The sequence below is a fragment of the Lissotriton vulgaris genome, chromosome 4_1 (genome assembly GCF_964263255.1).
Source record: "Lissotriton vulgaris chromosome 4_1, aLisVul1.2, whole genome shotgun sequence".
Classification (NCBI taxonomy): domain Eukaryota; kingdom Metazoa; phylum Chordata; class Amphibia; order Caudata; family Salamandridae; genus Lissotriton; species Lissotriton vulgaris.
The window spans coordinates 569004210-569028491 of NC_141691.1; the positions used below are offsets into that span (position 1 = coordinate 569004210).

Here is a 24282-nt window from a genome sequence, read left to right on the forward strand (position 1 = left end):
CACTACTATAGACGCCTCATTCCATGTTTTGGGGGGTGTGCCCTTCGGTGCCTCTAACATTGTTAACAGAAGATCAGTCTTCAGAACAGAAAAGAAGGTTTTATATATTTCCAACAGCAACTTATCCGGCCCTGCCGCCTTCCCTAACGCTAGCCCATGTACTGCCTTTTCAAGTTCTTCTAATGAAATAGGAGCCTCCATTAATTCCATCTCATCCAACGAAAGATCTCGGGTACAGTATTGAGTAATCAGAGTAGCAGCCGCTGCCTCATCATATGCATCATTTTGATATAAAATCTCATAAAACTGTCTAAATACCTCCAGAATACCTTGGTCATCCTTAACAGAGACGCCATTCATATCTAGTACTTCATCTACATGTTGAGCAGTCTCCCTTGATCTCATTTTTTTGGGCGAGGCATCTGCCACTTTCCTCACCATACTCATAATGAATTTGTTTCTTAATAAAAAACTTTTTTGCTGCCTCTTCAGCCCAAGTCAAGTTTAAGCTTGCTTTTAGCCGTGCTACTGCTGTGCCCTGATCCGATGGGTCTGTCCCAGCCTGTATACTTTGCATAAGAAGTTCCTCAGCTGTGATCAAGTCCGGATATATATTTTTTAATATTTTTTGATTATATAGACTAAAACTAAGTACCTCTCCACGGAAAGCGGCTTTAAAACAGTCCCACACTCCTCCCACCCTACTGCTCCCTCGATTAATATTGAAGAAGAATATTATCAATTGTTTCATATGTTCAATGAATTGCTGTTCCACTAATAATTTACGATCAAAAGAAAAGGCTCTTGCCATTGTCAAGTCTGTCATGGAGTAGAACTTGCCGTCTGAGCCAGCATACTCAGACTCACTACCTATATCGATTGCTGGGCAATTAGTAGCATTTGTAGCATCTGTATTGCCTGGTTCTTCCATTATACCACCATCGTTATCCAGTAGTTGTTCGTCTAGCGGATTCTCTCTCGGTTCTACCGGTACCCCGCCTACTTGATCCTCTGAAATCGTTTGCCTTGGGTGTTCGACAGAGGGGCTCACACTCAGTAGCATATGCTGATCGACCGTCAACGTTTGAGTGTTTTGCGTATTTTGAGCATTCTGGGGCTCCACATTAACACTGGACTTGGCTTTAGCCCCTTTTTTATTTAATATTGCTGGTACTACTCGCTGTTTCATTATAACATCTTGAGGAGGGAGATTTTGACCACCCTTCTGAGCCTGGTTCTCGTGCTGCCCTTTTAAGCTCGACATATCAGGTAATTGCGCTACTTTGCGGCTCTTGTCCCCAATTATAGAATTGTCCGGGGGGATGTTCCCAGAATTCCCAGAGGTACCTCCTTCACCACCCCCAACAGCCTCCTGCTCCGCTGCCACAGTTATTACAGCCCCATCAGCAGGAGTACTCACGGGTGTAGGGCCAGTATTTCCTCCCAGATTTCTTGCAGCTCCTCTGCCTCTTGTCATTGTTGAGTGTTCCGATTCTGCATGCGAGAATACAAGCTGCAGATACAGTCACGGCAGCAGCGAGACAGCTTACGGGCTCACGGGCTCCTAGTATCTCCTCAGACACTCCACAAACAACCCGCAACAGATTCCAAACGTTGCTCGGCGTGTTGAACCGGACTCCCTCCGCGTGGACCAGCCGCGTCCCGATAAACCGATAGGCGGAGCCGCCACAGAAACAACCCGCAACAGCTGCCATCCGTCTCAGGCTCTTCAGTGAGCCGACCAGCAACCGTCGCAGAACGCCAGCACAGGAAGCCTTCGTACTTCGGATTTCACGGTAAATGCCCATGCTTCCCCAGCTATAATTTGCTATTGCCACGGGAACGTTCCGTAACACATACGGGGGAAATCAGAGGAGGTAGGGGCTTTACTGAGGGGGCAAGCGGAGCATCGGTTCCAAGCACCTCACTCGGCCACTGCTGCGACCGCCATCTTGCCCCACTCTGAATTATCTGGGGAGCCCATTGAGGTATGGCATCTCTCCTCCCACGTGGAGTTTGGGCTCTCCAGTCGCTCTTCGAGCTGTGCTTCGTATGCACATCTTAGGGTCAGGCAAGGGGCCAGGCATCTCTTTCGGGGTCTAACCTTCCTCTGCATGCTGCCCAGCACAATGAAGACTACCTAGGCAGTCTACCCCTTTTACTGGCTGCTCCCTGCCCAATGTGCTCATTGCCTGTGGCCCCAGCAGTTCTTCTGCCCCGGTGGGGCACCCTCACCTTTTCATGCCGTCTTGGGAGTCACAGCGGTAGGAGCACTCATTCAGGGGCAGGTGCTCAAGTCGTGGCCCCCTCCTGGGATTCCACGCGGTCCACGCCTCCAGGAAATCTCCTATGGCCGTTAGGTGCTGCTGCCGAGTATGGCTGCCAATTTGGCCGCTTGTATGGTCAGTCTAGTCTACTGTGCCGATTTCTGCAGTGAGCGTGGGGTCCCCGATCTGTCCGCCAGGCGTTTGGTGTCCCAGAAATCTGCCCCGATGCGTGTGCTCCTTCTGATACACGGGAGGCACCAGCTTTCATTGATGGCTGAGTCCGCTCGCCATTTTGATTAGGCGGCCGCAAATCAAATACATCAAGAAAAAAGGTTGTTCCGGCCACCGTTCCCCCGCATCGACTGTCCAGGGAGGATCTCAGTAGCTCGTATGTTCAGTCCCCGCTCTCCTTTGGCCATCTAGTCAGGGCTGGACATCGCTAGTCGCTTTCTCGCTGTGCTCTGTCACGTCTTTGCGGCCATTATGATTTGCCACGCCCCCTGCAAGTCCGTTTTGACATCATTAGGGTTGTAGAATCTTTATAAGCGTATTTTGTGGACCATCTTACTATTTTGTGATTGTATTCTGTACCACCCAAACCCCTAAATACATTTCTCTTAATCTAATTTTTGAGTAATTATTCCCCCTTTCTCACCAATACCCCTGGTTTCCCAACATCTACTATCAAAATGTTTACCTATGGGTGCGACATCTCTGCCACCGGTGAGGAGATCTCCCCATAGAGAAGATATTTTATTAACCCATAGGTTTGCTAACATCATTTTGTACTGAGAAGTAGTACTACTAGAGTATTACTTTAAATACTACCACATGCACGTTATGAATCAGGCCCTCATACTTAAAGATCGTGTGTCTTAATCAACCAGAGAAGAGGGCTATCTGGCAGTTGGGAGCCATACCACTAAGCTTCAAAAATGGGTAGAGGACACCTACCCGCTTAAACAATTTTGAAACAATGAATGTATGCACATTTTCCTATGTAAAACTTTCCTTTCAAAATCAAAATAAAATGTGATTAAAATGAGCTCTTAAATGTGTGTGTGCAGAAGGCCTGTACCTCTTGAATTAGCTATATATGGGAAGTAGCACTCTGCATGTTAGTCACTTTACAATTAGATCCCCTGCGGACAGAGCTTTTCTAAACCGGCTCAGCCATGGCATGCTTTGTGTTAAAACTGTATGGCCTTCACCTTCAATGAGTCACTTGTAGATCTGTTTTAACTGGAAGGAAGAATACTAGGCTGGCTCTGATAGGTGTATATACATTTATTAATGGTATATTGGTACTTAACTTTCAATAGTGTATGAAGTCTGCGGAGCTACAAATATTCTTGGTCAGAGATTATGAAAAAGAATGGTATTCTTCTAATTGAGGATGATTCATCAGTGATTTAATAGAGCACAAAAAACAGCTCATGGCAGTCTTGTTCATTGCTCAAAGAATGGTCACAGCAAATGTCTTCATAGTCAAATCCAGAGTAAACTGGTTTCAGAAATTCACACTTGGAGAGATCATCTATATAATTACACTGTTTTAGTTAGGACTGATTTCAATAGAAAAGTTGTTTCCTGAACTGAGAGGGAAGTCCTTAAATTATGATAATGTGCCAGATGAAAAGGGGTGGAAATTAAAGGGAGTGGCAGATGAGACCTATAGAAACAAAAGTAGCCCTTGTCAACTGTTCTTTGAGCTCTCTGCACTATCCTCTCCTCTGGTATCCTCCCCACCACTCACTCTTGGAAGGCCCTAAGGGACCATCTTTCGTGCGGGTTCCTTATCATTTTGTCTGTTCCCTTCAAGGAGAATTGTAAGCATTCTGGGACAATTCATTGGTACTGAATTTGTCATTTGTGCAAATCCACTGTAATCTCTTCGTAGCCCCATCTTTTTGCAGCATGTAATACAAACTTTTGTTTTACTTTTTGTGGGCTTCTACTGTTATTTGCTCATTCAGCTGACAGTTGGTTAATTGACCACGATCTCTAGGCCTGTCTTAAACATCAACAGATGTGCATTTGATCAAAGAATACGCCTATTAGTATGGACAATGGTGAGGATGCTGTTGATGTTCATGCTGGTAACAAATGCCTTTAAAAAGTCCGACTCAGCAGGCATCATGAAAAAGGGGCATGGGCAATGCTTCCAATGAATTACAGAAAGATTGTATTAAAGCACAAGTTACTACTTGTGTAACGATATATATGTAAGAGACATTAGTGTAGATGCCTAACCTTAGAATACCCCCACGAGTCAGACTGGATCCAGAAAGTTTTGCTTAGCAGTACCTCTGCGCGTCAGTAGGTGGCGTCGTGCGGCTCCACGTTCATCGTTGGCGCTGTATGCGCCAAGATGACGTCACGGAGACTACTTAGGCGCCACCCATGCGCGCTGACGTCAGTTCTGTACGCGACCTTCTGCGCCGAAACGCAAAGCCATGCAAGATAAGACCATTGGTGCATAAAACAATGGCCCTAAAAGAGGATGATGACCCTAGTAATCGGTTCGCAGAACGGGGAGAATGGGTGGGGTGGTAAGGAATCTATTGCTAACTAATGCAGGGCTCGAAAAATGGTACTAGTCCTGCCGGTTTAGTACCTTGGAAAATCCCCTCCACAAACCTACCTGCAACCCACTTAACCTCCGTCTCTGAAAACGGAGCAAAAGTGACAAGGTAACACGATTTAAAGGCATCTTTATTGCTCATTCCCTTTGTGAGCAATAAAAATGCCTTTAAATCCTGTCGCTTTTGCTCCGTTTTCAAAGACAGGACAAAAGTTAGTTTGTATTCAAACTCGCCAGAAAGGGAGAGTAGGACCTAGAAATAGCTAGTCCTCATAAATTCTCCCTTCGCAAATGCAAGCGGGCAAGTGGATTTGTCGAGCCCTGTAATGTCTCTTACAGATACATCGTTAGACAAATAGTAACTTGTGCATCAGAAAGAAACACGTTGGTGATAGATTCCTTACCTTAGAATAGATACCCCAGCAATACAAACCCCGGTGGTGGGTATGCGAACAAGATTACACCAGAAAGTCACAGAGCACAGAACGGCCAAAGAAGACGTCTCTCCGGACCCGACTGTCAAGGCAGTAGTGCTTGGTAAACGTGTGCAGCGAGGCCCACGCAGCTGCCAGACAAATGTCCTGCAAGGGGACGCCGCGTCCCAAGGCAGTAGTGGCTGTAGTTGCCCTGGTCGAATGTGCATACAGCCCCACAGGAGGCTCCTTAGCCAAGGAGTAAAATGCTTTGACGCACAGAACGACCCACCGGGAGATGGTTCGTTTGTGCACAGCCAGACCTTTTTTGGCGTCCACGTAGCCAACAAAAAGCTGATCATCCACCCGGAACTGCTGTGTACGCTGCAGATAGAATGTGAGTGCACGGTTCAGGTCCAGACGGTGGAGCCTCTTTTCTTCCCTTGAAGGATGCAGAGGCGGAAAGAAGGTGGGCAAAGTGATGGCCTGCCCGATGTGGAAGGGCGTGACAACCTTTGGCAGAAAATAAGGACGGGCCCTTAAAACCACCTTGTACGGATGAACAGAAAGGAGAGGAGGTTTGGAAGAAAGGGCCTGGAGCTCACTCACTCTTCTGGCAGAGGTGATAGCAACCAGAAAAGAAGTCTTTAGAGTGAGAAGGCATAAGGGACAGTTATGAAGGGGCTCAAAGGGAGAGCACATCAGAAAAGTCAAGACAAGATTCAAGTCCCACTGAGGCATTATGAAGGGTACGAGTGGAAACGTATGTGTAATGCCTTTAAGAAAACGGTTAACAACCAGTGACTTAAAAAGAGAAGGCTGATCTGGAAGCTATAGAAAGGCAGAGATGATAACCTTAGATAGTGCCCAGAGCAGAGCCCTGCTGGGCCAAAGAGAGAAGGAACAAAAGTACCTCAGAAAGAGGGGCAGAAAGGGGATCCACAGCCTTCGCTGTGCACCATGCCACAAATCTGTTCACCTGCAGACGTATACCGTTTTGGTGGAGGGCCGCCTGGCTGCCAGAATGACATCACAGACTTCGGGAGGAAGATCGAAAGGTGTCAACTGTCGCCGCTCAATCTCCATGCATGGAGGTGGAGGCTGGACATGTTCGGGTGGAGGACCATCTCCTTCTGCTGCGACAGAAGATCCTCCCGAACAGGAAGACGGATGGGGGGATTGATACTCATACTGAGTAGCTCGGATACCATACTCGTCAAGCCCAGTCTGGAGCCACAAGAATCACTTGGGCCCGGTCGCACCTGATCTTCTTCAGCACTCTGGGCAGAAGTGGTATAGGCGGAAAGCCGTACAATAGACCGCAGCTCCACTCGCAACGAAAAGCGTCTCCGAGCGAGTGCCACCTTGGAAATTCCAACGCACAGAACTGATGACATTGCGTGTTCTCTTTGTGGCAAATGGATCTAACCAAGTCTCTCCTCACTGCATAAAGAGACCTTGCACCACGTCCGAATTCAGAAGCCATTCGTGATCCACCATGCACCGACGGCTGAGTTCGTCCGCCCTGGCGTTCAGAGAACCTGCCAGGTGTTGAACCACCAAAGTAATGCCTTGATGTTCCAGCCATGTCCAGAGGCGCAGAGCCTCCTAACATAGGGTCCAAGACCCCACCCCGCTCTGTTTGTTGCAATACCACATGGCGGTGGTGTTGTCCGTGGACACCTGCACTACACTTCCCCGGACAGAGGGAACAAATGCCTTTAGTGCAAGCCGGATCGCCCGCAGCTCCAAAAGGTTGATATGGAGCCGGGACTCCGCCGGAGACCAGAGGCCTCTAATCTCTGCCTCTCCCATGTGGCCTCCCCATCCCAGGAAAGACGCATCCGTCACCACTGTATGCTTCGGTTGGGGAAGGGTGAGGGATATGCCACTGACCCAATCGTGATTCGTGAGCCACCACTGCAACTGTCGTGCAGCGCCCTCGAGATCTGGACGTGATCTGGCAGGTTGCCCTGATGCCGTGCCCACTGGAACTTCAGGTCCCACTGCAGAGCCCGCATATGCTATCTGGCATGTGTCACCAGCAGGATGCAGGAGGCCATCAGGCCCAGAAGCCGGAGGGTCAGCCTGACAGAATCCCGGGATAGAGGCTGAAAGAGTGAAATCACAGGCTGAATATCCCGGACCCGCTGCTCGGGAGGATAAACCAGAAACAGCGTCAAATCCAGAACCGTTCCTATGAAGGGAAGCTTCTGAGAGGCACTCGGGTGCGACTTCGGCACATTGATGGAGAACCCCAGCAAATGCAAGAGGTCGGCCGTAGTCTGTAGGTGGGTGACGACTGCCTGGGGCGAACCCGACTTCAACAGCCAGTCGTCAAGGTAAGGGTAGACTGACACCCCTGACCTGCGCAGATGGACTGCGACCGCCGCCATCATCCTTCGTGAACACCTGAGGGGCACTGGTAAAGTCGAAGGGGAACATGGCAAACTGAAAATGCTCCTGGCCTACCGTGAACCGCAGGTAGCGCAGGTGGGCTGGCAGGACGGGGATGTGAAAATAAGTGTCCTGCAAGTCCAAAGCTACCATCCAGTCTCCAGGGTAGCCAGGACCTGAGCCAGAGTCAGCATCTTGAACTTCTCCTTTCGAAGGAAGCAATTGACATCCCGGAGGTCCAAGATGGGGCACAGGCCCCCCTTGTCCTTCTTGGGGACCACAAAGTAGTGGGAATAAGAACCACTCCCTACTTCCTGACCAGGAACGCACTCAATGGCCCCCTTGGCCAGGAGGGCTGTGACTCCCTGATGGAGAAGAGTCAAATGATCCCCCGACATGCGGTGGTACCGAGGTGACATGGCCGGAGGGAAGGACAGAAAGGGGAGTTAGTAACCTTGGCAGATTATCTGCAGCACCCTCTTGTCCGATGTAATTTCGCGCCAGTGGTTGAGGTGGTGGCGGACCCTGCCACCCACTGGCGTGGAGTGCTCCCTGAAGCTCTGATTAGGAAGGCTTAGAGGCGGAAGCAGCGGGGTGGAGGTAGACTGACCCGTGCGCTAGTTACCAGACCCCGCCCCTGCGTAACCCATGGCCCTGCTGAGGCTGGTTCTGTACACGCTTGTTGGAGGAGCACGCTTGGGTGCCCCTGTCCTGGCCACGAAAGTAACAAAACCAGGTGTGACAGGGTTCTTTGCGTGAAGACCCAAAGACTTAAACGTGGCCCGAGAGTCTTTAAAGCGCTCCAGGGCATTGTCGGCCTTCTCGCCAAAGAGGCGGGAGCCATCAAAGGGCATGTCCATGAGCAAGCCCTGGACATCGGGCGAGAACCCAGGGGAACGCAACCAGGCGTGGCGCTGCAACGCCACGGTCGTGTAAATTGCCCTGTCAAACGAATCAGCGGTATCCAAACCACACCTGATGGCAAACTTTGCTGCATCCTTACCCTCTGCAATCGCTTGGGAAAGGACAGCCTGGATGTCCTCAGAACACTGAGGCAAAACCTGAGCTACAGAATCCTACACTGCGTAGGAGTAACGGCCCAATAACCAGGCGGTGTTTACCGACCACAGCCCCAAGCTGGCTGAAGAGAACAACCTCTTGCAGAATTGTTCTAGCCTTTTAGAGTCCTTATCCGGTGGAGCCGAGGCCTGAATGACCAGGCTCTCAGGCGTGGGGTGAGTTGTCAAGAGGGCAGGATCACCAGGCGCCAGGCAATGACGCCTAGTGACGTTTTTATCCACTGGCGCCCCCGTGGCCGGTCGCAACCAAGTGCCCAAGAGGACTTTGTGGAGGGCCTCATTGAATGGGAGCAGCGGCTCAGACGACGCAGACTCCGTCTGGAGCACCTCCGTAAAGAGGTTGGTTTTAAGGCCACCGTAGGGAGGTAGAGATTGAGAGCCTCCGCAGCCCGACAGCAACACGGTGTAGGAAGCACCCTCCTCCATAGTAGGTGAAGGAGAGGCAAACCCTGGGTCAGAAGACACATCAAGTTTGCCCGCATCTTCAAGTTTGTCCACCCAATCTTGCTCGGGAGTCACACGTCCCAGTCCTCGTCCGGCTCCGGTGTAGAGGGAGCCGGGACAAGCGGGGTCGGGAACTGCACCGAAAAAGGCATCGGCCGGGGCAGAGCCGGAGCCGTATCCCAATTCAGATTCCAGGCCGGAACAAAATGGTCCGGGAACCGGGGCAGGGGTGGGATAAACGGCACCCAGTGCTAGCGGGCTCGTGAACAGCCCTTGGACCCGGAGCGGCGGTGAGAGGAATGCCGAACATCCAGCAACTTTCTGCGCCGCTCCCGCAAGGCCTTTGGGGCCATGGCTCAACAGTCTCAACGATCCTGCAAGTCATGAACTGTCTCCAGGCAGTAGAAGTACACATAGTGGGGGTCCGCCACTGAAATGTTTCGGCGGCTCGACCCACAAGACTTAAATCCGGGCATCCCTATGTGCACCAGGAGACAAGAGAAGGAGACAAAAGTCCCAAAAGATTAGTCAAAAAATTACTGAGGTATGTGCTCAATCCGGATCTGCGGTTTCAGCGCGAAAAAAAAAAAAAAAAAAAAAAAAGAACAGACATCAGCACACATGGGTGGCGCCTAAGTAGTCTCCTTGACGTCATCTCGGCGCATACGATGCCAGCGACTGACGGGGAGCCACGCGACGCCACCTACTGACACGCAGGTGTACTGCTAAGATAAACTTTCCGGATCCAGTCTGACGCCTGGAAATATTAATTCACACTTGTACCTCTTTAATAATGAATGAACCTCTGTTGCTGACCTTTTTCGGTTGTAATTAATGAACCTCGGTTGCAGACCTGTTAATTGTGGTCAGTAGTATTTCCAAACTGTACATTACAATATCCATGGACCCATGGAATAGGTGCTTCTTTTTTCTATAAAGTACACTGCTGGTATTTTCATAGAAATCTAATAAAACAATTTCACACTTATGCTTCTTAGCAAAACATTTGTTGTCTGGTAAGGTAGCTGTTGTTCAATCTGTCTCTTTAGGCCAATACACCCGTGATAATGTTGTGTAAAACAAAATATATTCTAAACTTACCCAAACTTGTGAGTAACATGCTATTGGTCAGCAATCCATCTAAAGTAATAGAGGTATACACTAAACCAAACATGGAGCATCAAAGGATTATGTATCTAAGGTAAAGTGTTCACGCAAAACAGAAAGCACACTAAATAGGTTTTATATCTTCACAATTAAAATGTTATTGGCTTTGTTAAATAAGGCAGGTGTGCTTGCGGTCATCGTTAGGTCTCGCCTGGCGAAAGCAGCACATGCGCTGCTCTCGCCAGGGAGAGGACCTTTTGCAATTGATTCTCTTAAAGCCTTACATGCACGCGTATGCACATGTAGGGAAGGACAAAGATGGCTGCTCTTGCCATTTGTCCAAACCTAACAGCATGCGCGTGCATGTGAGGACAGTGGACAGCCAGCCGTCATCTTGATAAACGTGTGCTTTCACTTTAAACGCGGCATGCTTTCACTTTAAACGCAGTTCAAAGTGAAAGCACGCCGCGATGAGCGTGCACTGCGCTCCAGCCCGGCCGACCTCCCTTGTTAGAATTACAGTAGAGTGAAGCTCAGTGCTCTGATCCTGTCAACAAAAACTCATTAAGAAATGCATTAAATTCCTGACACTTAGAATTGTCTTTCCTAACACTCAGCGGTTCGTTAGGGGTAGGAAACGCTACATAAATGTAATTACAACAACAAACATGCTCAGAAGAAAGCCTACTTACATACGTCAGTCACCAGCATGTGAGACCTTGGCTTCTCCTCCCACACGCCGCCTGCCAAAACTCTGCTCATTAGTGAGCTAACAAGGGGGGGGAAGTAGGGTCAGCAGTAGCCCGAGGCGCGTACCAGGGAACGCTCAAACTTCGCAGCTTCGTGATGACTAATCCATCCGGAAACCCGCTTCAAATATCTGAAACATTGCTGGAGTTAGAAAATATCGGCAGGCCTGGCAGAGGCCAGAGCTTCCTCCTATCTCCCGGTCTGACACAGGCGTACAAAGGATGTTATTGTTGTGGAGGGAGCGCTGCTTTTCTCGGCATCCGCGAGAGGAGGCTGAGTCACGGAGCACTGACGAGACTCCTCAAATTAAACAAGAGGCTGAGGGATAAGCAGGCCTTTGTTATCGGCGGCTTCTCGTTGCCATCGCCAGTAAATCGATGTGTCTGCTCAGCATTCAGCTTCGACAGGTAATTTCATCAGATGAGCAAACATTTATATTTAGCATGGGCAATAACTAATGCTGCGACACCGTGTACACAGCCCGCCAAAAAACCTGTCTCTAAGCTCAGGTGGGCGAGGTGACAACTTCAAACACGATGACAGATTAAACGCCTCGCCACTCGCACCTGTCCACGGCGCTCAACGTGCCCACTTCGGCCACAGAAAGACTCGGCAGAAGAGGCCAAAACCATCTGCTGTCAACCGGCAGCCTGAGAGGTTCACCCCAGAGTGGTGGACACGCTGCAGAATGGCCACTTCATTTCATGTCGGTTATTTTGCCTCTGCAAGAAGGTCTGAAGATTAGCCTGTCTTCCACACCCGGGCCTATACTACAAACTTTAAAAAGACCAGCATTAAAAATGCAATAGGTTTCGCCTTTTATTAAGGTAAAGCCATTTGCTTTGCTATACAATACCATTAGCAAATCAAATGGCTTTAACTTAAAGGCGAGACCTATTGCATTTTCAATGCTTATTTTTCTTGACTGTAAAAATCTGCCGATTCCAGAAATACTGAAAAGATTCAATAAGTGTGCGTGATTCAGCATGCTTTACCACTGGGCTGTAACTTAAATGACTACATTATGCTGAGTTAGCTTTGGACCTCCACATAAAACTGGGCTCATCTTTCCACTCATGTCTTGTGTAGCCTTCCTTCTTTTTTACATTTCTTAGTTCGGTTTTTATGTCACTGGTTTAATATGTGCCTGGAGAAGCCAGGGGTCATATTACATTTAAGAAGAGCACAGGAAACAACAGCCCAGTATATAGATGAGCATGAATCAAGTGAAGCTATCACCCTTGCACATTACAGTTACACTCCATTCAGGAATAATAAAGAAACCAATGCAAGCCTGGTAGAGGGTGTGGGAAATGGTGCTGAAAATAACAAATTACAAACTGCTTGCTTCAGACAGGATGAATAGAGATTATAACTACATTTTGCCCACTGTTAAAATAGATAGACAAGAAAAAATTGCATTTCACAAATATAATCACAGAACAAAAAACACATTATTGGTGTCAAAAATTTAGTAACATATTTCAAAAGTAAAGTTACCCTTGACTTCTCTTCGTTCTCTCTGTAGTACTCCGCCATTTGTTCTTCCATCTCTTCAATAACATCCTTTAACGTATCTACTTGATAATTCAAATAGCTTTTCTCATTATCTAGCTGGGCATTGGAAACCATGGCTTTCTTATATTTGTCTTCGACTTCAGTTAAAGATTCCTGCACAGACGGTTTTGTAGAACAGGAATAAGGAATTAATTAGGTCACAGGTTTTCAAATATTTATGAAAGGTGTTTACAGAACAACTTTATACATTTACATGAAAATCAATGTTATTAAAGTAAATTTACTTTAACGCAGTGAGTGCCGAAGAGGTTATAAAACAGGTGCCATGGATTAGTAGCATGAACATATTTGCAAAAAGCGACTTAGTATAAATCAAAGTTAATGAATAAAACAAGTTTTCATGCATTTTTCAAGTAATGTAAAAAATGAAAATGTATTTTCACTTTGCTCTGATGGCACTGTGAGAAGTAATTTTGTTCTTTCTGGGTATTGGAATTTCAATTTCAAGCAAGAAAACACACCAATCTAAGTTACCAAGAAAATATTATGATAGTCCTGCCAAACATGTGAGATTACGATAGGAGATGCCTATATGTCCACTTATCCCTGGACAATGTTAACAGGAATAACTGTCCCCGGCACAAATAACGCTTAGAACGTTACAACAAAGTTCATCATGTTCATTATCTACAAATAAACAGTGTAACTGTGTTGCCTTTCAGGTTAGGGCATGCTTCAGTAGAATAAAAAAATACATCTTATCATAAATGTGACGCAATGTAAACATCAATGGATGAAAAAAAACTAACAGTTCTAGCACTAACAAATTACTATGGAAATTATCATTAAAGGAGTGCACCAGATAGAAATATGTCAAATACACAAAGGCGACAAAAAAAAATTAAAAGCCATTCAAGACGACTTGCTCTACAAATTCATATTTATCAAATCAAGAGACAGCAGAACACAAAATTACTTGTTAAACAACATTAATAAATCGTAATTAGTCTCAGTCCAATCGGATCTCATGGCAGGCAAACAGAACTGTGGATATAGCAGGTTGTTTCTCAAGGGTGACTGCCTGCCCTAGACTAATCAGAAATGGCCTCTGTATTTTGTACATTCTCCTTGGCTGCTGCCAGTCAGTAACTGAGTGAGTATGGCTCTTTCTAGCCCCTCCTATCCCTTCAAAAACAGTCTGTGGCAGGATGGGTAGGTCAGCTATCTTGCCGCATTTTGTGAACCACTACGAGACACCGCCATCACTTTTAGGTCTCGCGCCTAGCGCTGCAGCGCGCAGCACTGCTTGCGCAGCAAGAGACTTCCTGTACGGGCTTCAGAAAGCTGACCACACGCTCTTGCATGTGCTTTTTTTTTTTTGTCGGCAGCAATTGGCTTTTGCGTGCTTTTTAAAAAAAAAAAAAGCCAGCACGCAATTGGGCAAAGGCGGGCGCATGTTCCGCCTTTGCTCCGCCCATTTCCGTTGGTGTCTGTTACGCGCATCAGCGCGGCACAGACGGCAGGCTCTCTCGCCCCCGCTCCTCTGTGGTGCGCATGCACCACTGGTTTCGATTCCCGCATCGGCTCCTCTGTGGTGCGCACGCACCTTTGGTTGCCGTCTGGAGCTTATCTGTGTTCGAGAGGGAAAAACGACAACGGGAGGATTTGGCGTTAGCCAGGCTTGTTTGGTGGGAAGTTTCAATAAAGTTTCGGGTTTCGGAATCTTGCGCGTGGACGGACCACGGAAAGGAGAATGCGGACGACTAGGATTTGGGGGTGAGTACTGGGATCCCTCCCAGCAGGCCCGCCGCTGGTGTCATTTAACCAAAATGACTCGGAACACGGGGTATTTTAAGGGCTGAACACGGGAGCCCCTCTTTCCTTAAACTTATTTTTAGACTTCTCTTTTAAGTATATGACAGCACACTGTCTCTCCTCTGCCTAAGAGTGTTGGAAGAACTTCAGCCCAAACAAATCTCAGCATCAGCGTTTTATGGTCTGTAAAGCTTCCGTGACCTGTGTTCGGCAAATGCATGATTTTCTGCAACAGAATAATCAAGTAACCCCCCCCCCCCAACACACACAGTGGAATGTTTGTATTTGATCTGTGCGTGCGTACACACACACGCGTACACACACACACACACACACACACACACACACACACACACACACACACACACACACACACACACACACACACACACACACACACACACACACACACACACACACACACACACACACACACACACACACACACACACACACACACACACACACACACACACACACACACACACACACACACACACACACACACACACACACACACACACACACACACACACACACACACACACACACACACACACACACACACACACACACACACACACACACACACACACACACACACACACACACACACACACACTGGAATTTTTGTATTTGATCTGTGCTTTTTATCAATTGAGTACCACCATCATAGGAAGTTGCAAGTTTTTCTTTGGTTGTTCGATTGTCGTCATAATTTTTCAGTCGGTGTTGGTACCTATATTTTGAATGTTGTTTTAGTTATTAGAAATTTTGTTAATATCTACTAATACCCTTGCGCACAGACTGTTGTCTCTAAAGGAAAACACTTTTTTTTTTACAATGATAAGGTGCGTGGGTAGTTAGTTAACTAGTCCAAGCTCACACTGACACAGTAATCCAAAGGGGGATGCCAGGATTATAATTTAGCGCTTCTGGTTAAATAGACGACAATATAGCCACTTAACCACATCTTCAAAACAAACTCATGCATCTGTATAGTATGTGCCTTAACAAGTATTCTTGCTCGAATGTTATCCTCTCCCCCTTTTGCGCCCGCATAGTACATGCTATGCATTTTTGCTTTGTCATTGCGCACACTCACTGCCGCCTTGTAAAACCTTTGAATCTTTGGTGGAGCAGGTGTTTAATTTCAGTAACATTTTATTGACATTTTAAAACAGGTTCGTAGAGTGGTATACATCAGTATAGGAGAGTTCTTATAGGGAAACATACATGACAGAAGAATATCAAAAATACCAACAAGGGTGATCTATATTACCCCAGACAGCAGTAAAATTGATGGTAAATTCAATACTATCGATAGAGAATGACAAGCATTTTCAAAGCAATCGGTCTCCCATTACTGAAAGTTTGAGCTACTGGCGTTGCATTATTATTTGCAAAGCCAATAGGTCAAACTTTCACTAATGCGCGACCTACTGCATTGCAAATGCTTGTTCTCTGTTCGGGGAAGAGCATTTCAGTATTGTGATTCTGCCTGGTGATTCACTTCCATATAACCACAGAAAGTGTAGTGTAGCAGAATGGGCCGATAAGCATCATTCAACAAACTTTTGTATTGGCTGAATGTTGTTTATTATTTAGAGAACAAGAGGTGAAATGTTTTACAAATTAATGATTCAAATGGAGTAGGACTATATGTAGAGGAGGGACATGGCATTACAAAGTGAGGTGGGCAACACTGCACAGTAGATAGGTCAGTGGCAGACAAGGTTCCGTGCCCTGAAGAGCACTTAGTCAAAAAAAGATCTGGTTCACACTCCCTCGATCAGACCAGAGTACCAAATGAGTAAAGTGTTCAATAAGGGCATACATTGCTATGGGACAGGTTTCCAGGCAGGTATTTTTTGCATTAAAAGAAGCTTAGAGGTAATTTTACCTATATACAAAGCCATTATTATCAAGGCAGATTTAGGAATATATGTGGACCTTAGGGAAACAAATCTAAAGATAAAAATGGATAAAGTTAATTTGAAAAATGTCCAACGTAAATCAATGCTTTCAATCCAAGGAAAGAAAAAGCTGACGGGATAGACCAATTAGGGATGCAACGGCTGAAAGATATAACATTTATGTTAAATAACAATATTTTCTATTTGCAGCACAAGGCAGCACTGATTCTAGACAGCCACACAACAGTGAGCTAATCTATTATGGATTGTAGGAAAGCGCAATAAGCACTACCACAAAGACCTGTTTACATTCCCAACAGGTACACTAGCTAGAGTGCGGCTATCCTTCAGAGGTAGCATTTAGGCTCTTTCCATGTCCAGGCATGGTGAGTTTATATAAACAGGAGTTGTAACTATACAAGAGGCTGTGAAGTCTAACAGTAAGAAACAAACATTCGTGCATCCACCTTAGACTCGATGTGACGGGGTAGACTGCCCTTCCAATGGACAGGACAATGATCACGATTGGTGGTCGGCTGTTACGCTTTTACCAGCTTCTATCCCCTCTCAGCAGCAGCCCACCCCTTCTGCATTCGAGGACTGGCCAGGTGAATCGGGTGGGTGGGACGCTGCGATAGAAAACGACCATGGCGCCTTTAACTGGGGATTCCAAGGTGAAGAGACTCCTCCCCTCGAAGAAGTCATCGCGGGAGCGTCACAAAAGGAGGGACGAACCAGGAAGACGCCGTATGGCGATTCCCCGGAGGTAGACTAAGGAGACGGTGAGCTGAGAAGTGAAGAGGGACCGAAGACTACGAACAAAGAGGACCGTGCACGACAGACCGGAGATGGCCGCGACAAGCCAGGAGGCCAACGGTTCTGCGTTTCTCCCCGCCACGCTCCCACGGGAGGAGCGTGGCTTAACAAGGTACAGGGCACAGTATCGGGTTGGGTGGGGCGGCGCTACCAACCTACCAAATAACTAAGCCCAGCTATATATTTTGTATAGTCTACTACCATTCCCCTTCACAAGCACTAAACCAACGTCTCACAAACCTGTATAAAGCTCTGTCACTTGTGCACTTGGTTTCCCTCACTCCCGGCCCTGTTCATTTTCAAACCGGACGTCTCCCTAAATCCCTTTTTCTTTTCTTCTTTTGGGGTGCCGGTTTCCAAAGACGTGCCTAACATCCCGCCCCACCGGACAACCTGGAGTACCCACGAAACAGCTTATCTAAAAATAAAACCTTCTATGAGATCACTCATTAAAGTCTCTGGCTATGTGACTCCCCCCCCTCCCCCCCTGTCACCCCAACGCAACCCCTCACACTCTTCCAGCGTCATTATCTTCCAGTAAGTATATTTTCTATTGCTTCAAATATTCATACCATTCCCAAATATTTACAAATTATTAGAGATTTGTTTGGGTCAAAAAGTAGTTTGCCTATAAACAGAGTAGGTAACTGTTGTATTTTAAAGAGATCTAGATAGCTCTGTACAAAGGGCAGTAAAGTGACAATGTTCTGTGTGGTAAGAGCAGAGTGATGCATTCTGTCCACCACAACACACAGAGTTCAAATCAATTGCAATATACTGAGCACAAATCAGGAAAACTAACTTCTGGGTGCTGGTCCAAAACTAACTGAATAAGAGTTTATAATACCTCACTGCAGCATTCTAGTGTGTTTTTTTAATTAAAAGCAGAACAAAGAGTGAGGCAAGAGTCCAATTGCACATTTGAATAGGTTCTGGTGTTTACAACAAAGCTAACTGGAGAACTTTGAGCGTTCTTCCAGCTAATTACCTAATCAATGAACCCGTCTCAGTGTAGTTTATACAGAAAACATCAATCAATCAGCATTTGTAGAACAAAGCAATGTCACTACGGGGATGGGAAGGTTCTGGCCGTTCGTAATCTGGGCACTAGGGTGCGAAGTCTCAGTCAAAAGCCAGGTCTTGAGCAACAGCAGGAAGAGGGAAGAAACATGCAAGGGAAGAAATGAGCAGAAAAGGCAAAACGGAGGGCAGAAAAAGAGTGGTGCAGAAAAGGCAAAATGGAGGGCTGAAAAACGAGTGGCTGAAAGGGCAAAACGGAGGGCAGAAAAACGAGCAGAAAGGAAAAACACAGGGCAGATAAACGAGCAGAAAACGCAAAACAGCAGAAAAATGAGCAGCATAGCAGAGCGGAAGGGGTAGTTTCTTACCTGTAACTCTAGTTCTGTAGTAGGGGTATCTCGGTTATAGTCATAATCTGTGCCAGGGACCCCAGAGCAATCAAAATAGTCTCTTAAGTTGTCTTCTTCTGCAGTCCTGCATAGACACTTAAGAGAATGAAAGACAAATAATGCAGCCTGATATTAACAAGTCTACATTGGCCAGCACTTCATCCTGAAGTGAAAAAGGATAGCCAAATAATCTAGAAATGTACCCATTTTACAGAGTTTCACACACAGAGATACTACCCTTCACAAAAATCCTTTATCATGAGAGAGGAAGGGTTGGACAGACAAGCCCTATAGGCTGCCATTATGTGTCTGGAAAAGGGATACCGTGCCTTTAAGGAACCCTCCAGAGACCCTCGGTATCCCACGATGCACAGCCAAAGGCAAGTTACTTTCAGTTCTTTTCGAAGGACTCTTAAAGCCAGGCCTGTAGCATCAAGGAAAAATATTTCTTCCACCGGGGAGGAGGGAGGGTCGCTTATGACTATACCAGAGATACCCCTACTACAGAACTGGAGTTACAGGTAAGAAACTACTCCTTCTGTAGTAGGGGATCTCTGTGTATAGTCATAATCTGTGAATAGAATGACAAGTCCATCCCAACAACCAAATCCAGCGGTCGAAGAAAACTAAAAGAAAAAATCCTTACTGAGCAAATAAATTCCTCAGCGAAGCCTGCCCAGCTTGCGCATCTGTTGGCATCAGAATCCAGGCAGTAATGCTTAACAAATGTGTGCAATGACTTCCACGTAGCCGTCCTACAGATGTCTGCAATGGGAACGTTACGTAGCAAAGCCGCAGTAGCCGCCTTGCCCCTAATCGAATAAGCCTTAGGTTTACCCCCTAGAGTATTGTCAGCCTTCCGGTAACGGTTGTATACAGGACACAATCCACCTAGATATGGACTGTTTGGAGGTGGCAAGGCCAGTCCTGACTGAACCGTAATTCACAAACAACTCATCTGACCTACGAATGTCTTTGGTCTTATCCAAGTAAAATTTCAACACCCGCTTCACATCAAGTGAATGAAGGGACGTCTCCGCCAGAGAGGAAGGATGATGAAAAAATGTAGGTAACGTGATCGTCTGGTTGACATGAAAATCAGATATCACTTTAGGGACTAACTTAGGGTGAGTCCTCATGACAACCTTGGAAGCATGAAATACAGTATAGGGCTCCTGTCAAAACAGAGCCTGAATCTCACTCACCCTGCGAGCCGATCTTATAGCCACAAGGAAAGCTGCCATCCCGGACAAATGCTGTAGCAAAGCCTTATGAATAGGCTCAAAAGAGTCCTTCGTCAACCTTGACAGCACCACATTCAGCTCCCACAAATGCGAAGGACGCCTAACGGGGGGAAATACCTTCATCAAACCCTCCAAAAAATCTTTAATTACTGGTATCTGGAAAAAGGATGTTTGTGAAGGGCATTTCCTATACGCAGTTAATGCTGCGAGGTGAACCTTAATAGAATGAAAATTAAGGCCAGATTTCGCTAATTGCAGGAGGTATGGAAGGATGACATCTTCCTTGCAGGAGGTAGGGTAAGCATTCTTGGACGTGCACCAAATGCAGAACCTTTTTCACTTGTAGGCATAGGAGGTCCTGGTGGATGGTCTCTTAGCCTCCTTGAGAATTTCCATTAAGTTATCAGGCAAGGTCAAATGTCCATACTGTACTATCTCAGGAGCCATGCCGCCAAACTCAACGATGAGAGGTTGGGGTGCACCACCAGCCCCCCGAACTTCGTTAGAAGGTCCGGCCGACTTGGAAGCCGCAGATGGGGTTGGAGAGACCGGTGGAGTAGGTCTGTGAACCACCACTGTCTCGGCCACTCCGGAGCAATGAGGATCATTCGCGCTCTGGATTGAGACAGCTTGATGAGCACTGCTGGAATCAGGGGAATGGGCGGTAAAACGTATAAAAAGCTGTTCGTCTAGCTGACCCATAGTGCTTTCCCCAGAGTCCCCGGTTGGTAAAACCTGGAGGCGAAGTCTAAGCATTTGCCGTTTCCGGCGGTGGCGAAAAGATCTATTTCTGGAGTGCCCCATCTTGCGAAGATGTTTCCTAGCACCTCGTCGTTTATGACCCACTCGTGGTTTTCCTGAATGAGCCTGCTGAGTGCGTCCGCCTGAGCATTCTGCACACCTGCAAGATTGGTAGCCTTTATCGTCAGTTCTCTGGCTAACAGCCAGTGCCAGATCGCTTGCGCTTCCTGAGACAGTGTGCGCGACCTCAAGCCCCCATGCTTGTTGAGGTAATACATTGTGGTCGTACTGTCCGTCTGTACAAGTAGGGAGTTGGTCCGGAAGGACGGATGAAAGGCTTTCAGCGCCAAATGAACAGCCCTGAGTTCCAGAAAATAGATATGATATGTGGACTCCACCTGAGTGTGAGACTGTCCTCCCAGCTCCCTCTTTTCTGGTGCCATTAATCCTCCAGACATTCCTGCAGCGGTCTCATGTGGAGACGTGCATGTGGTGTGAGGAAGATGCAAGAAGCCATTGACCCCAGGACAGATGACAATGTCCTCACCGTCGTTGAAGGAACGGACATGAGAGTCTGAGCCTTCAGACGGATCGATAAGCGTCGCTCCTCCGAAGGACACAAGCTTACTCAGAGTATCGATGGAGGCTCCCAAATACTGCAGACACTTAACAGGAGTCAGGACAGACTTGGACATGTTGATGTGCAGACCCAGTTGGTTCAACAGAACAGCCGACCTGTTAAAATGCAATTGCACTTCCTGGAAGGTGAAGGCTTTGAATAACCAGTAGTCCAGGTACGGGTAGACAAACACCTTGTTCTTCCTCAGGTGCACTGTCACCACCGCCATGCATTTCAAAAACGTCCTGGGTGCAGACTTGAGACCAAACGGAAGTACGGTATACTGATAGTTGTTGTTGCAGACTAGGAAACGCAGGAAATTTCGATGTTTCTGTGTAATGAGCACATGGAAGTACGCATCCTGCAGATCTATTGCACAAAGCCAGTCTTCTTGACACAGCCGAGGATAAATCTGGTGCAAGGACAGCATGCAAAATTTCACCCTGCGAATCCATTTGTTTGCTTGTCGCAAATCCAGAATGGGCCTGAACTCGTTTTTGTCCTTTTTGCGCACAAGAAAGAACCTTGAGTATAGACCCTTTCCCCTTTGAGACAGAGGGGACGCCTTCTATCGCCCTTTTTCTTAACAGGGTATCGGCCTCCGCTTGAAGTTCGCGCAACAGGTACTGCGAGCGAACAGGTGGGATACCTGGAGGAGGGCTTAGAAAACGTAGACTGTATCCATTGCAATATTCAGCACCCACTTGTCCTGAGTAATTTTTCTCCACTCTGCCGGGTAATTCTGAATGCTTCCCCCCCCCTACTGGAGTGGGTAACAGAAGAGGGGGAAGTAATCCCTCAGGGCTTAGACCCAGCCAAGCCTTATTCCCTGATGCGGATTGCTGGTTGCCTCCGCCCCTCTGATGCTTCTGGAAGGGCTGCCTCTGGTATTGTTGCTGCTGCTGCTGTTGCTGTTGTCCAGCTTGGCGACCCTGCCCTCGCTGGAATCGTTGGGAGGAGTGGCGCCTTTGGTATGGACTTCCGCTGTTCCTTCGCCTTTTCCAAGCCCACAGCCTTCGGCGTTTCAACTTCCGCCTTCATGCGGGCCATTTCTTCGTCCACATGGGTCCTGAAGAGGGTGGACTCCGAAAAGGGCAAGTTGGCAATCCGCTGTTGCGCCTCCGGTTTCAGGGAGGTAAGTGGCAACCAGGAATGGCGTCTCAAGTTCACCCCGTGGCAATACCCATGAGCCGCCAGGAGCGAGGTGTCTGCAGCCGCGTTGATTTGATTGGAAACCATCATGCGTTCATTCAAGATTTCTTGAAAATCTTCCCTTCTGTCCCTTGGGAGGAGTTCAATAAATTGTTGGGAGTGACTCCCATAGCGACCGGTCATAACGACCCAAAAGTACAGTTGAACTTGATGCTTTCATGGAAGTGGCTGCTGTACTGCAGACCTTCCTTTCCGCCGAATCCATTTGACAGCTCTCCTTGTCGGAGGGACCGTAGACGAAGGAGCAGTAGAATGTTGCTTCCTGGCCGCTGTCACAATGACCGAACCCGGTGCAGGATCTGTTCTCAGAAATGCCGGATATGAATCCGGGGGCCTGTACTTCTTCTGAAGTTGAGATGGAGCAGACTTCACCAAAGCTGGCGTCAGGAACAGCTCCATGGCTGGTTCCTCCAACCCTGGCACCAAAGGTAGTAATGGACGAGAGGTGCCTACGCTGTAGCGTTTCGAAGATGACAGAGGTGGACGGGGTAGGCACCGTCAGTGCTATCCCCAGTTTCGCTGCTCCCCTCAGCAACACGTCCTGAAATGTAACAATGTCACCCACTGGTGAAACTCTCGTAGGAGGAGAGTCTGACAAAGTAGGTGAATACCTCCCATCACTGGAAGAGACTGTGTACCTGGACCGTGACCTCTCTCTCCGACGACGATGTTGTGATCTGGTCAAAGATCTGCGCCCACTGCGAGAGCGGTGACTCCCCCGGGATCTTGGCCTCCTGGGCGCCGCCAGAACCACCCTCACAGGCAGTTGTGGAAGAGGCGGAGTCTGAGCCGGAATCAAAGGCCTCGGTTGTGGAGGCAGAGGAGGAGGTGGCGGAGGTGGAGGAGGAGGAAGTGGTGGTGGAGGAGGAGGCGGCGGTAGAGGTATTTGCGGAAGAGGAGGATGAGGAGGCGTAGGTGTCCTAGGCCGTGAAGGTGAGTAGGTCCTGGAGTAGTCAGAGTCCGGAGACCGAATTACTCTCCTCTTCCTACGAGCATGCCTCAGGGAGGGTGCTCTGGAGGTCGACTTCCCTGATGAAGAGCGCCGGCGCCGCCGTGACGGGTACTCTGATGTGGAATTGCTACCCACAGAGGATGGACTTCCACTAGACACTGTTCTGGGCGTCTACTTCCTTGGCGTCGAACTTCTCCTCCTCGACGTCGAACTTCTCCTCCTCGACGTCGAACTTTTCCTCCTCGACGTCGAACTTTTCCTCCTCGACGTCGAACTTTTCCTCCTCGACGTCGAACTTTTCCTCCTCGACGTCGAACTTTTCCTCCTCGACGTCGAACTTTTCCTCCTCGACGTCGAACTTTTCCTCCTCGACGTCGAACTTCTCCTCCTCGACGTCGAACTTCTCCTCCTCGACGTCGAACTTCTCCTCCTCGACGTCGAACTTCTCCTCCTCGACGTCGAACTTCTCCTCCTCGACGTCGAACTTCTCCTCCTCGACGTCGATCTTCTCCTCGACATCGATCTTCTCCTCGACATCGATCTTCTCCTCGACATCGATCTTCTCCTCGACATCGATCTTCTCCTCGACATCGATCTTCTCCTTGACATAGATCTTTTCCTCGACATCGATCTTCTCCTCGACATCGATCTTCTCCTCGACATCGATCTTCTCCTCGACATCGATCTTCTCCTCGACATCGATCTTCTCCTCGACATCGATAATCTCCTCGACGTTGACAGCGAACGGCGGAGTCGCCTCTATGGCGAGCGCCGATGTCTTCGGGACTCAGCACGACGACGATGGTGTGTCGACGTCGTCTGTGAAGTCCTCGACGTCGACCTCGTCCGAGGTCTCGACGTCGCTTCGACCCAGAGCCCTGGGTCGACGGGGAGCATATAGTAGTCATACCGCTTGACTGACGTTGTAGCCATCGACGTCGACCTGGACCGGTGCCGTTTCTGGGCCTTCTCTTGACTGGGGAGCCCACCAGAGGCCGA

At 48.0% G+C, this 24282-nt stretch overlaps 1 protein-coding gene across 13 annotated transcripts in view; it reads right to left on the bottom strand.

Annotated features, from left to right (window-relative positions):
- Nucleotides 1–24282, bottom strand: part of LRRFIP2 (LRR binding FLII interacting protein 2) — a 415348-nt gene that overhangs the window by 121098 nt on the left and 269968 nt on the right. For all 13 annotated transcript variants that reach the window (XM_086964773.1, XM_086964762.1, XM_086964761.1 and 10 more), the window contains one exon: nucleotides 12542–12712. In XM_086964773.1, the coding sequence (XP_086820899.1) occupies nucleotides 12542–12712 (171 nt within the window). The remainder of the gene's footprint in view (nucleotides 1–12541; nucleotides 12713–24282) is intronic.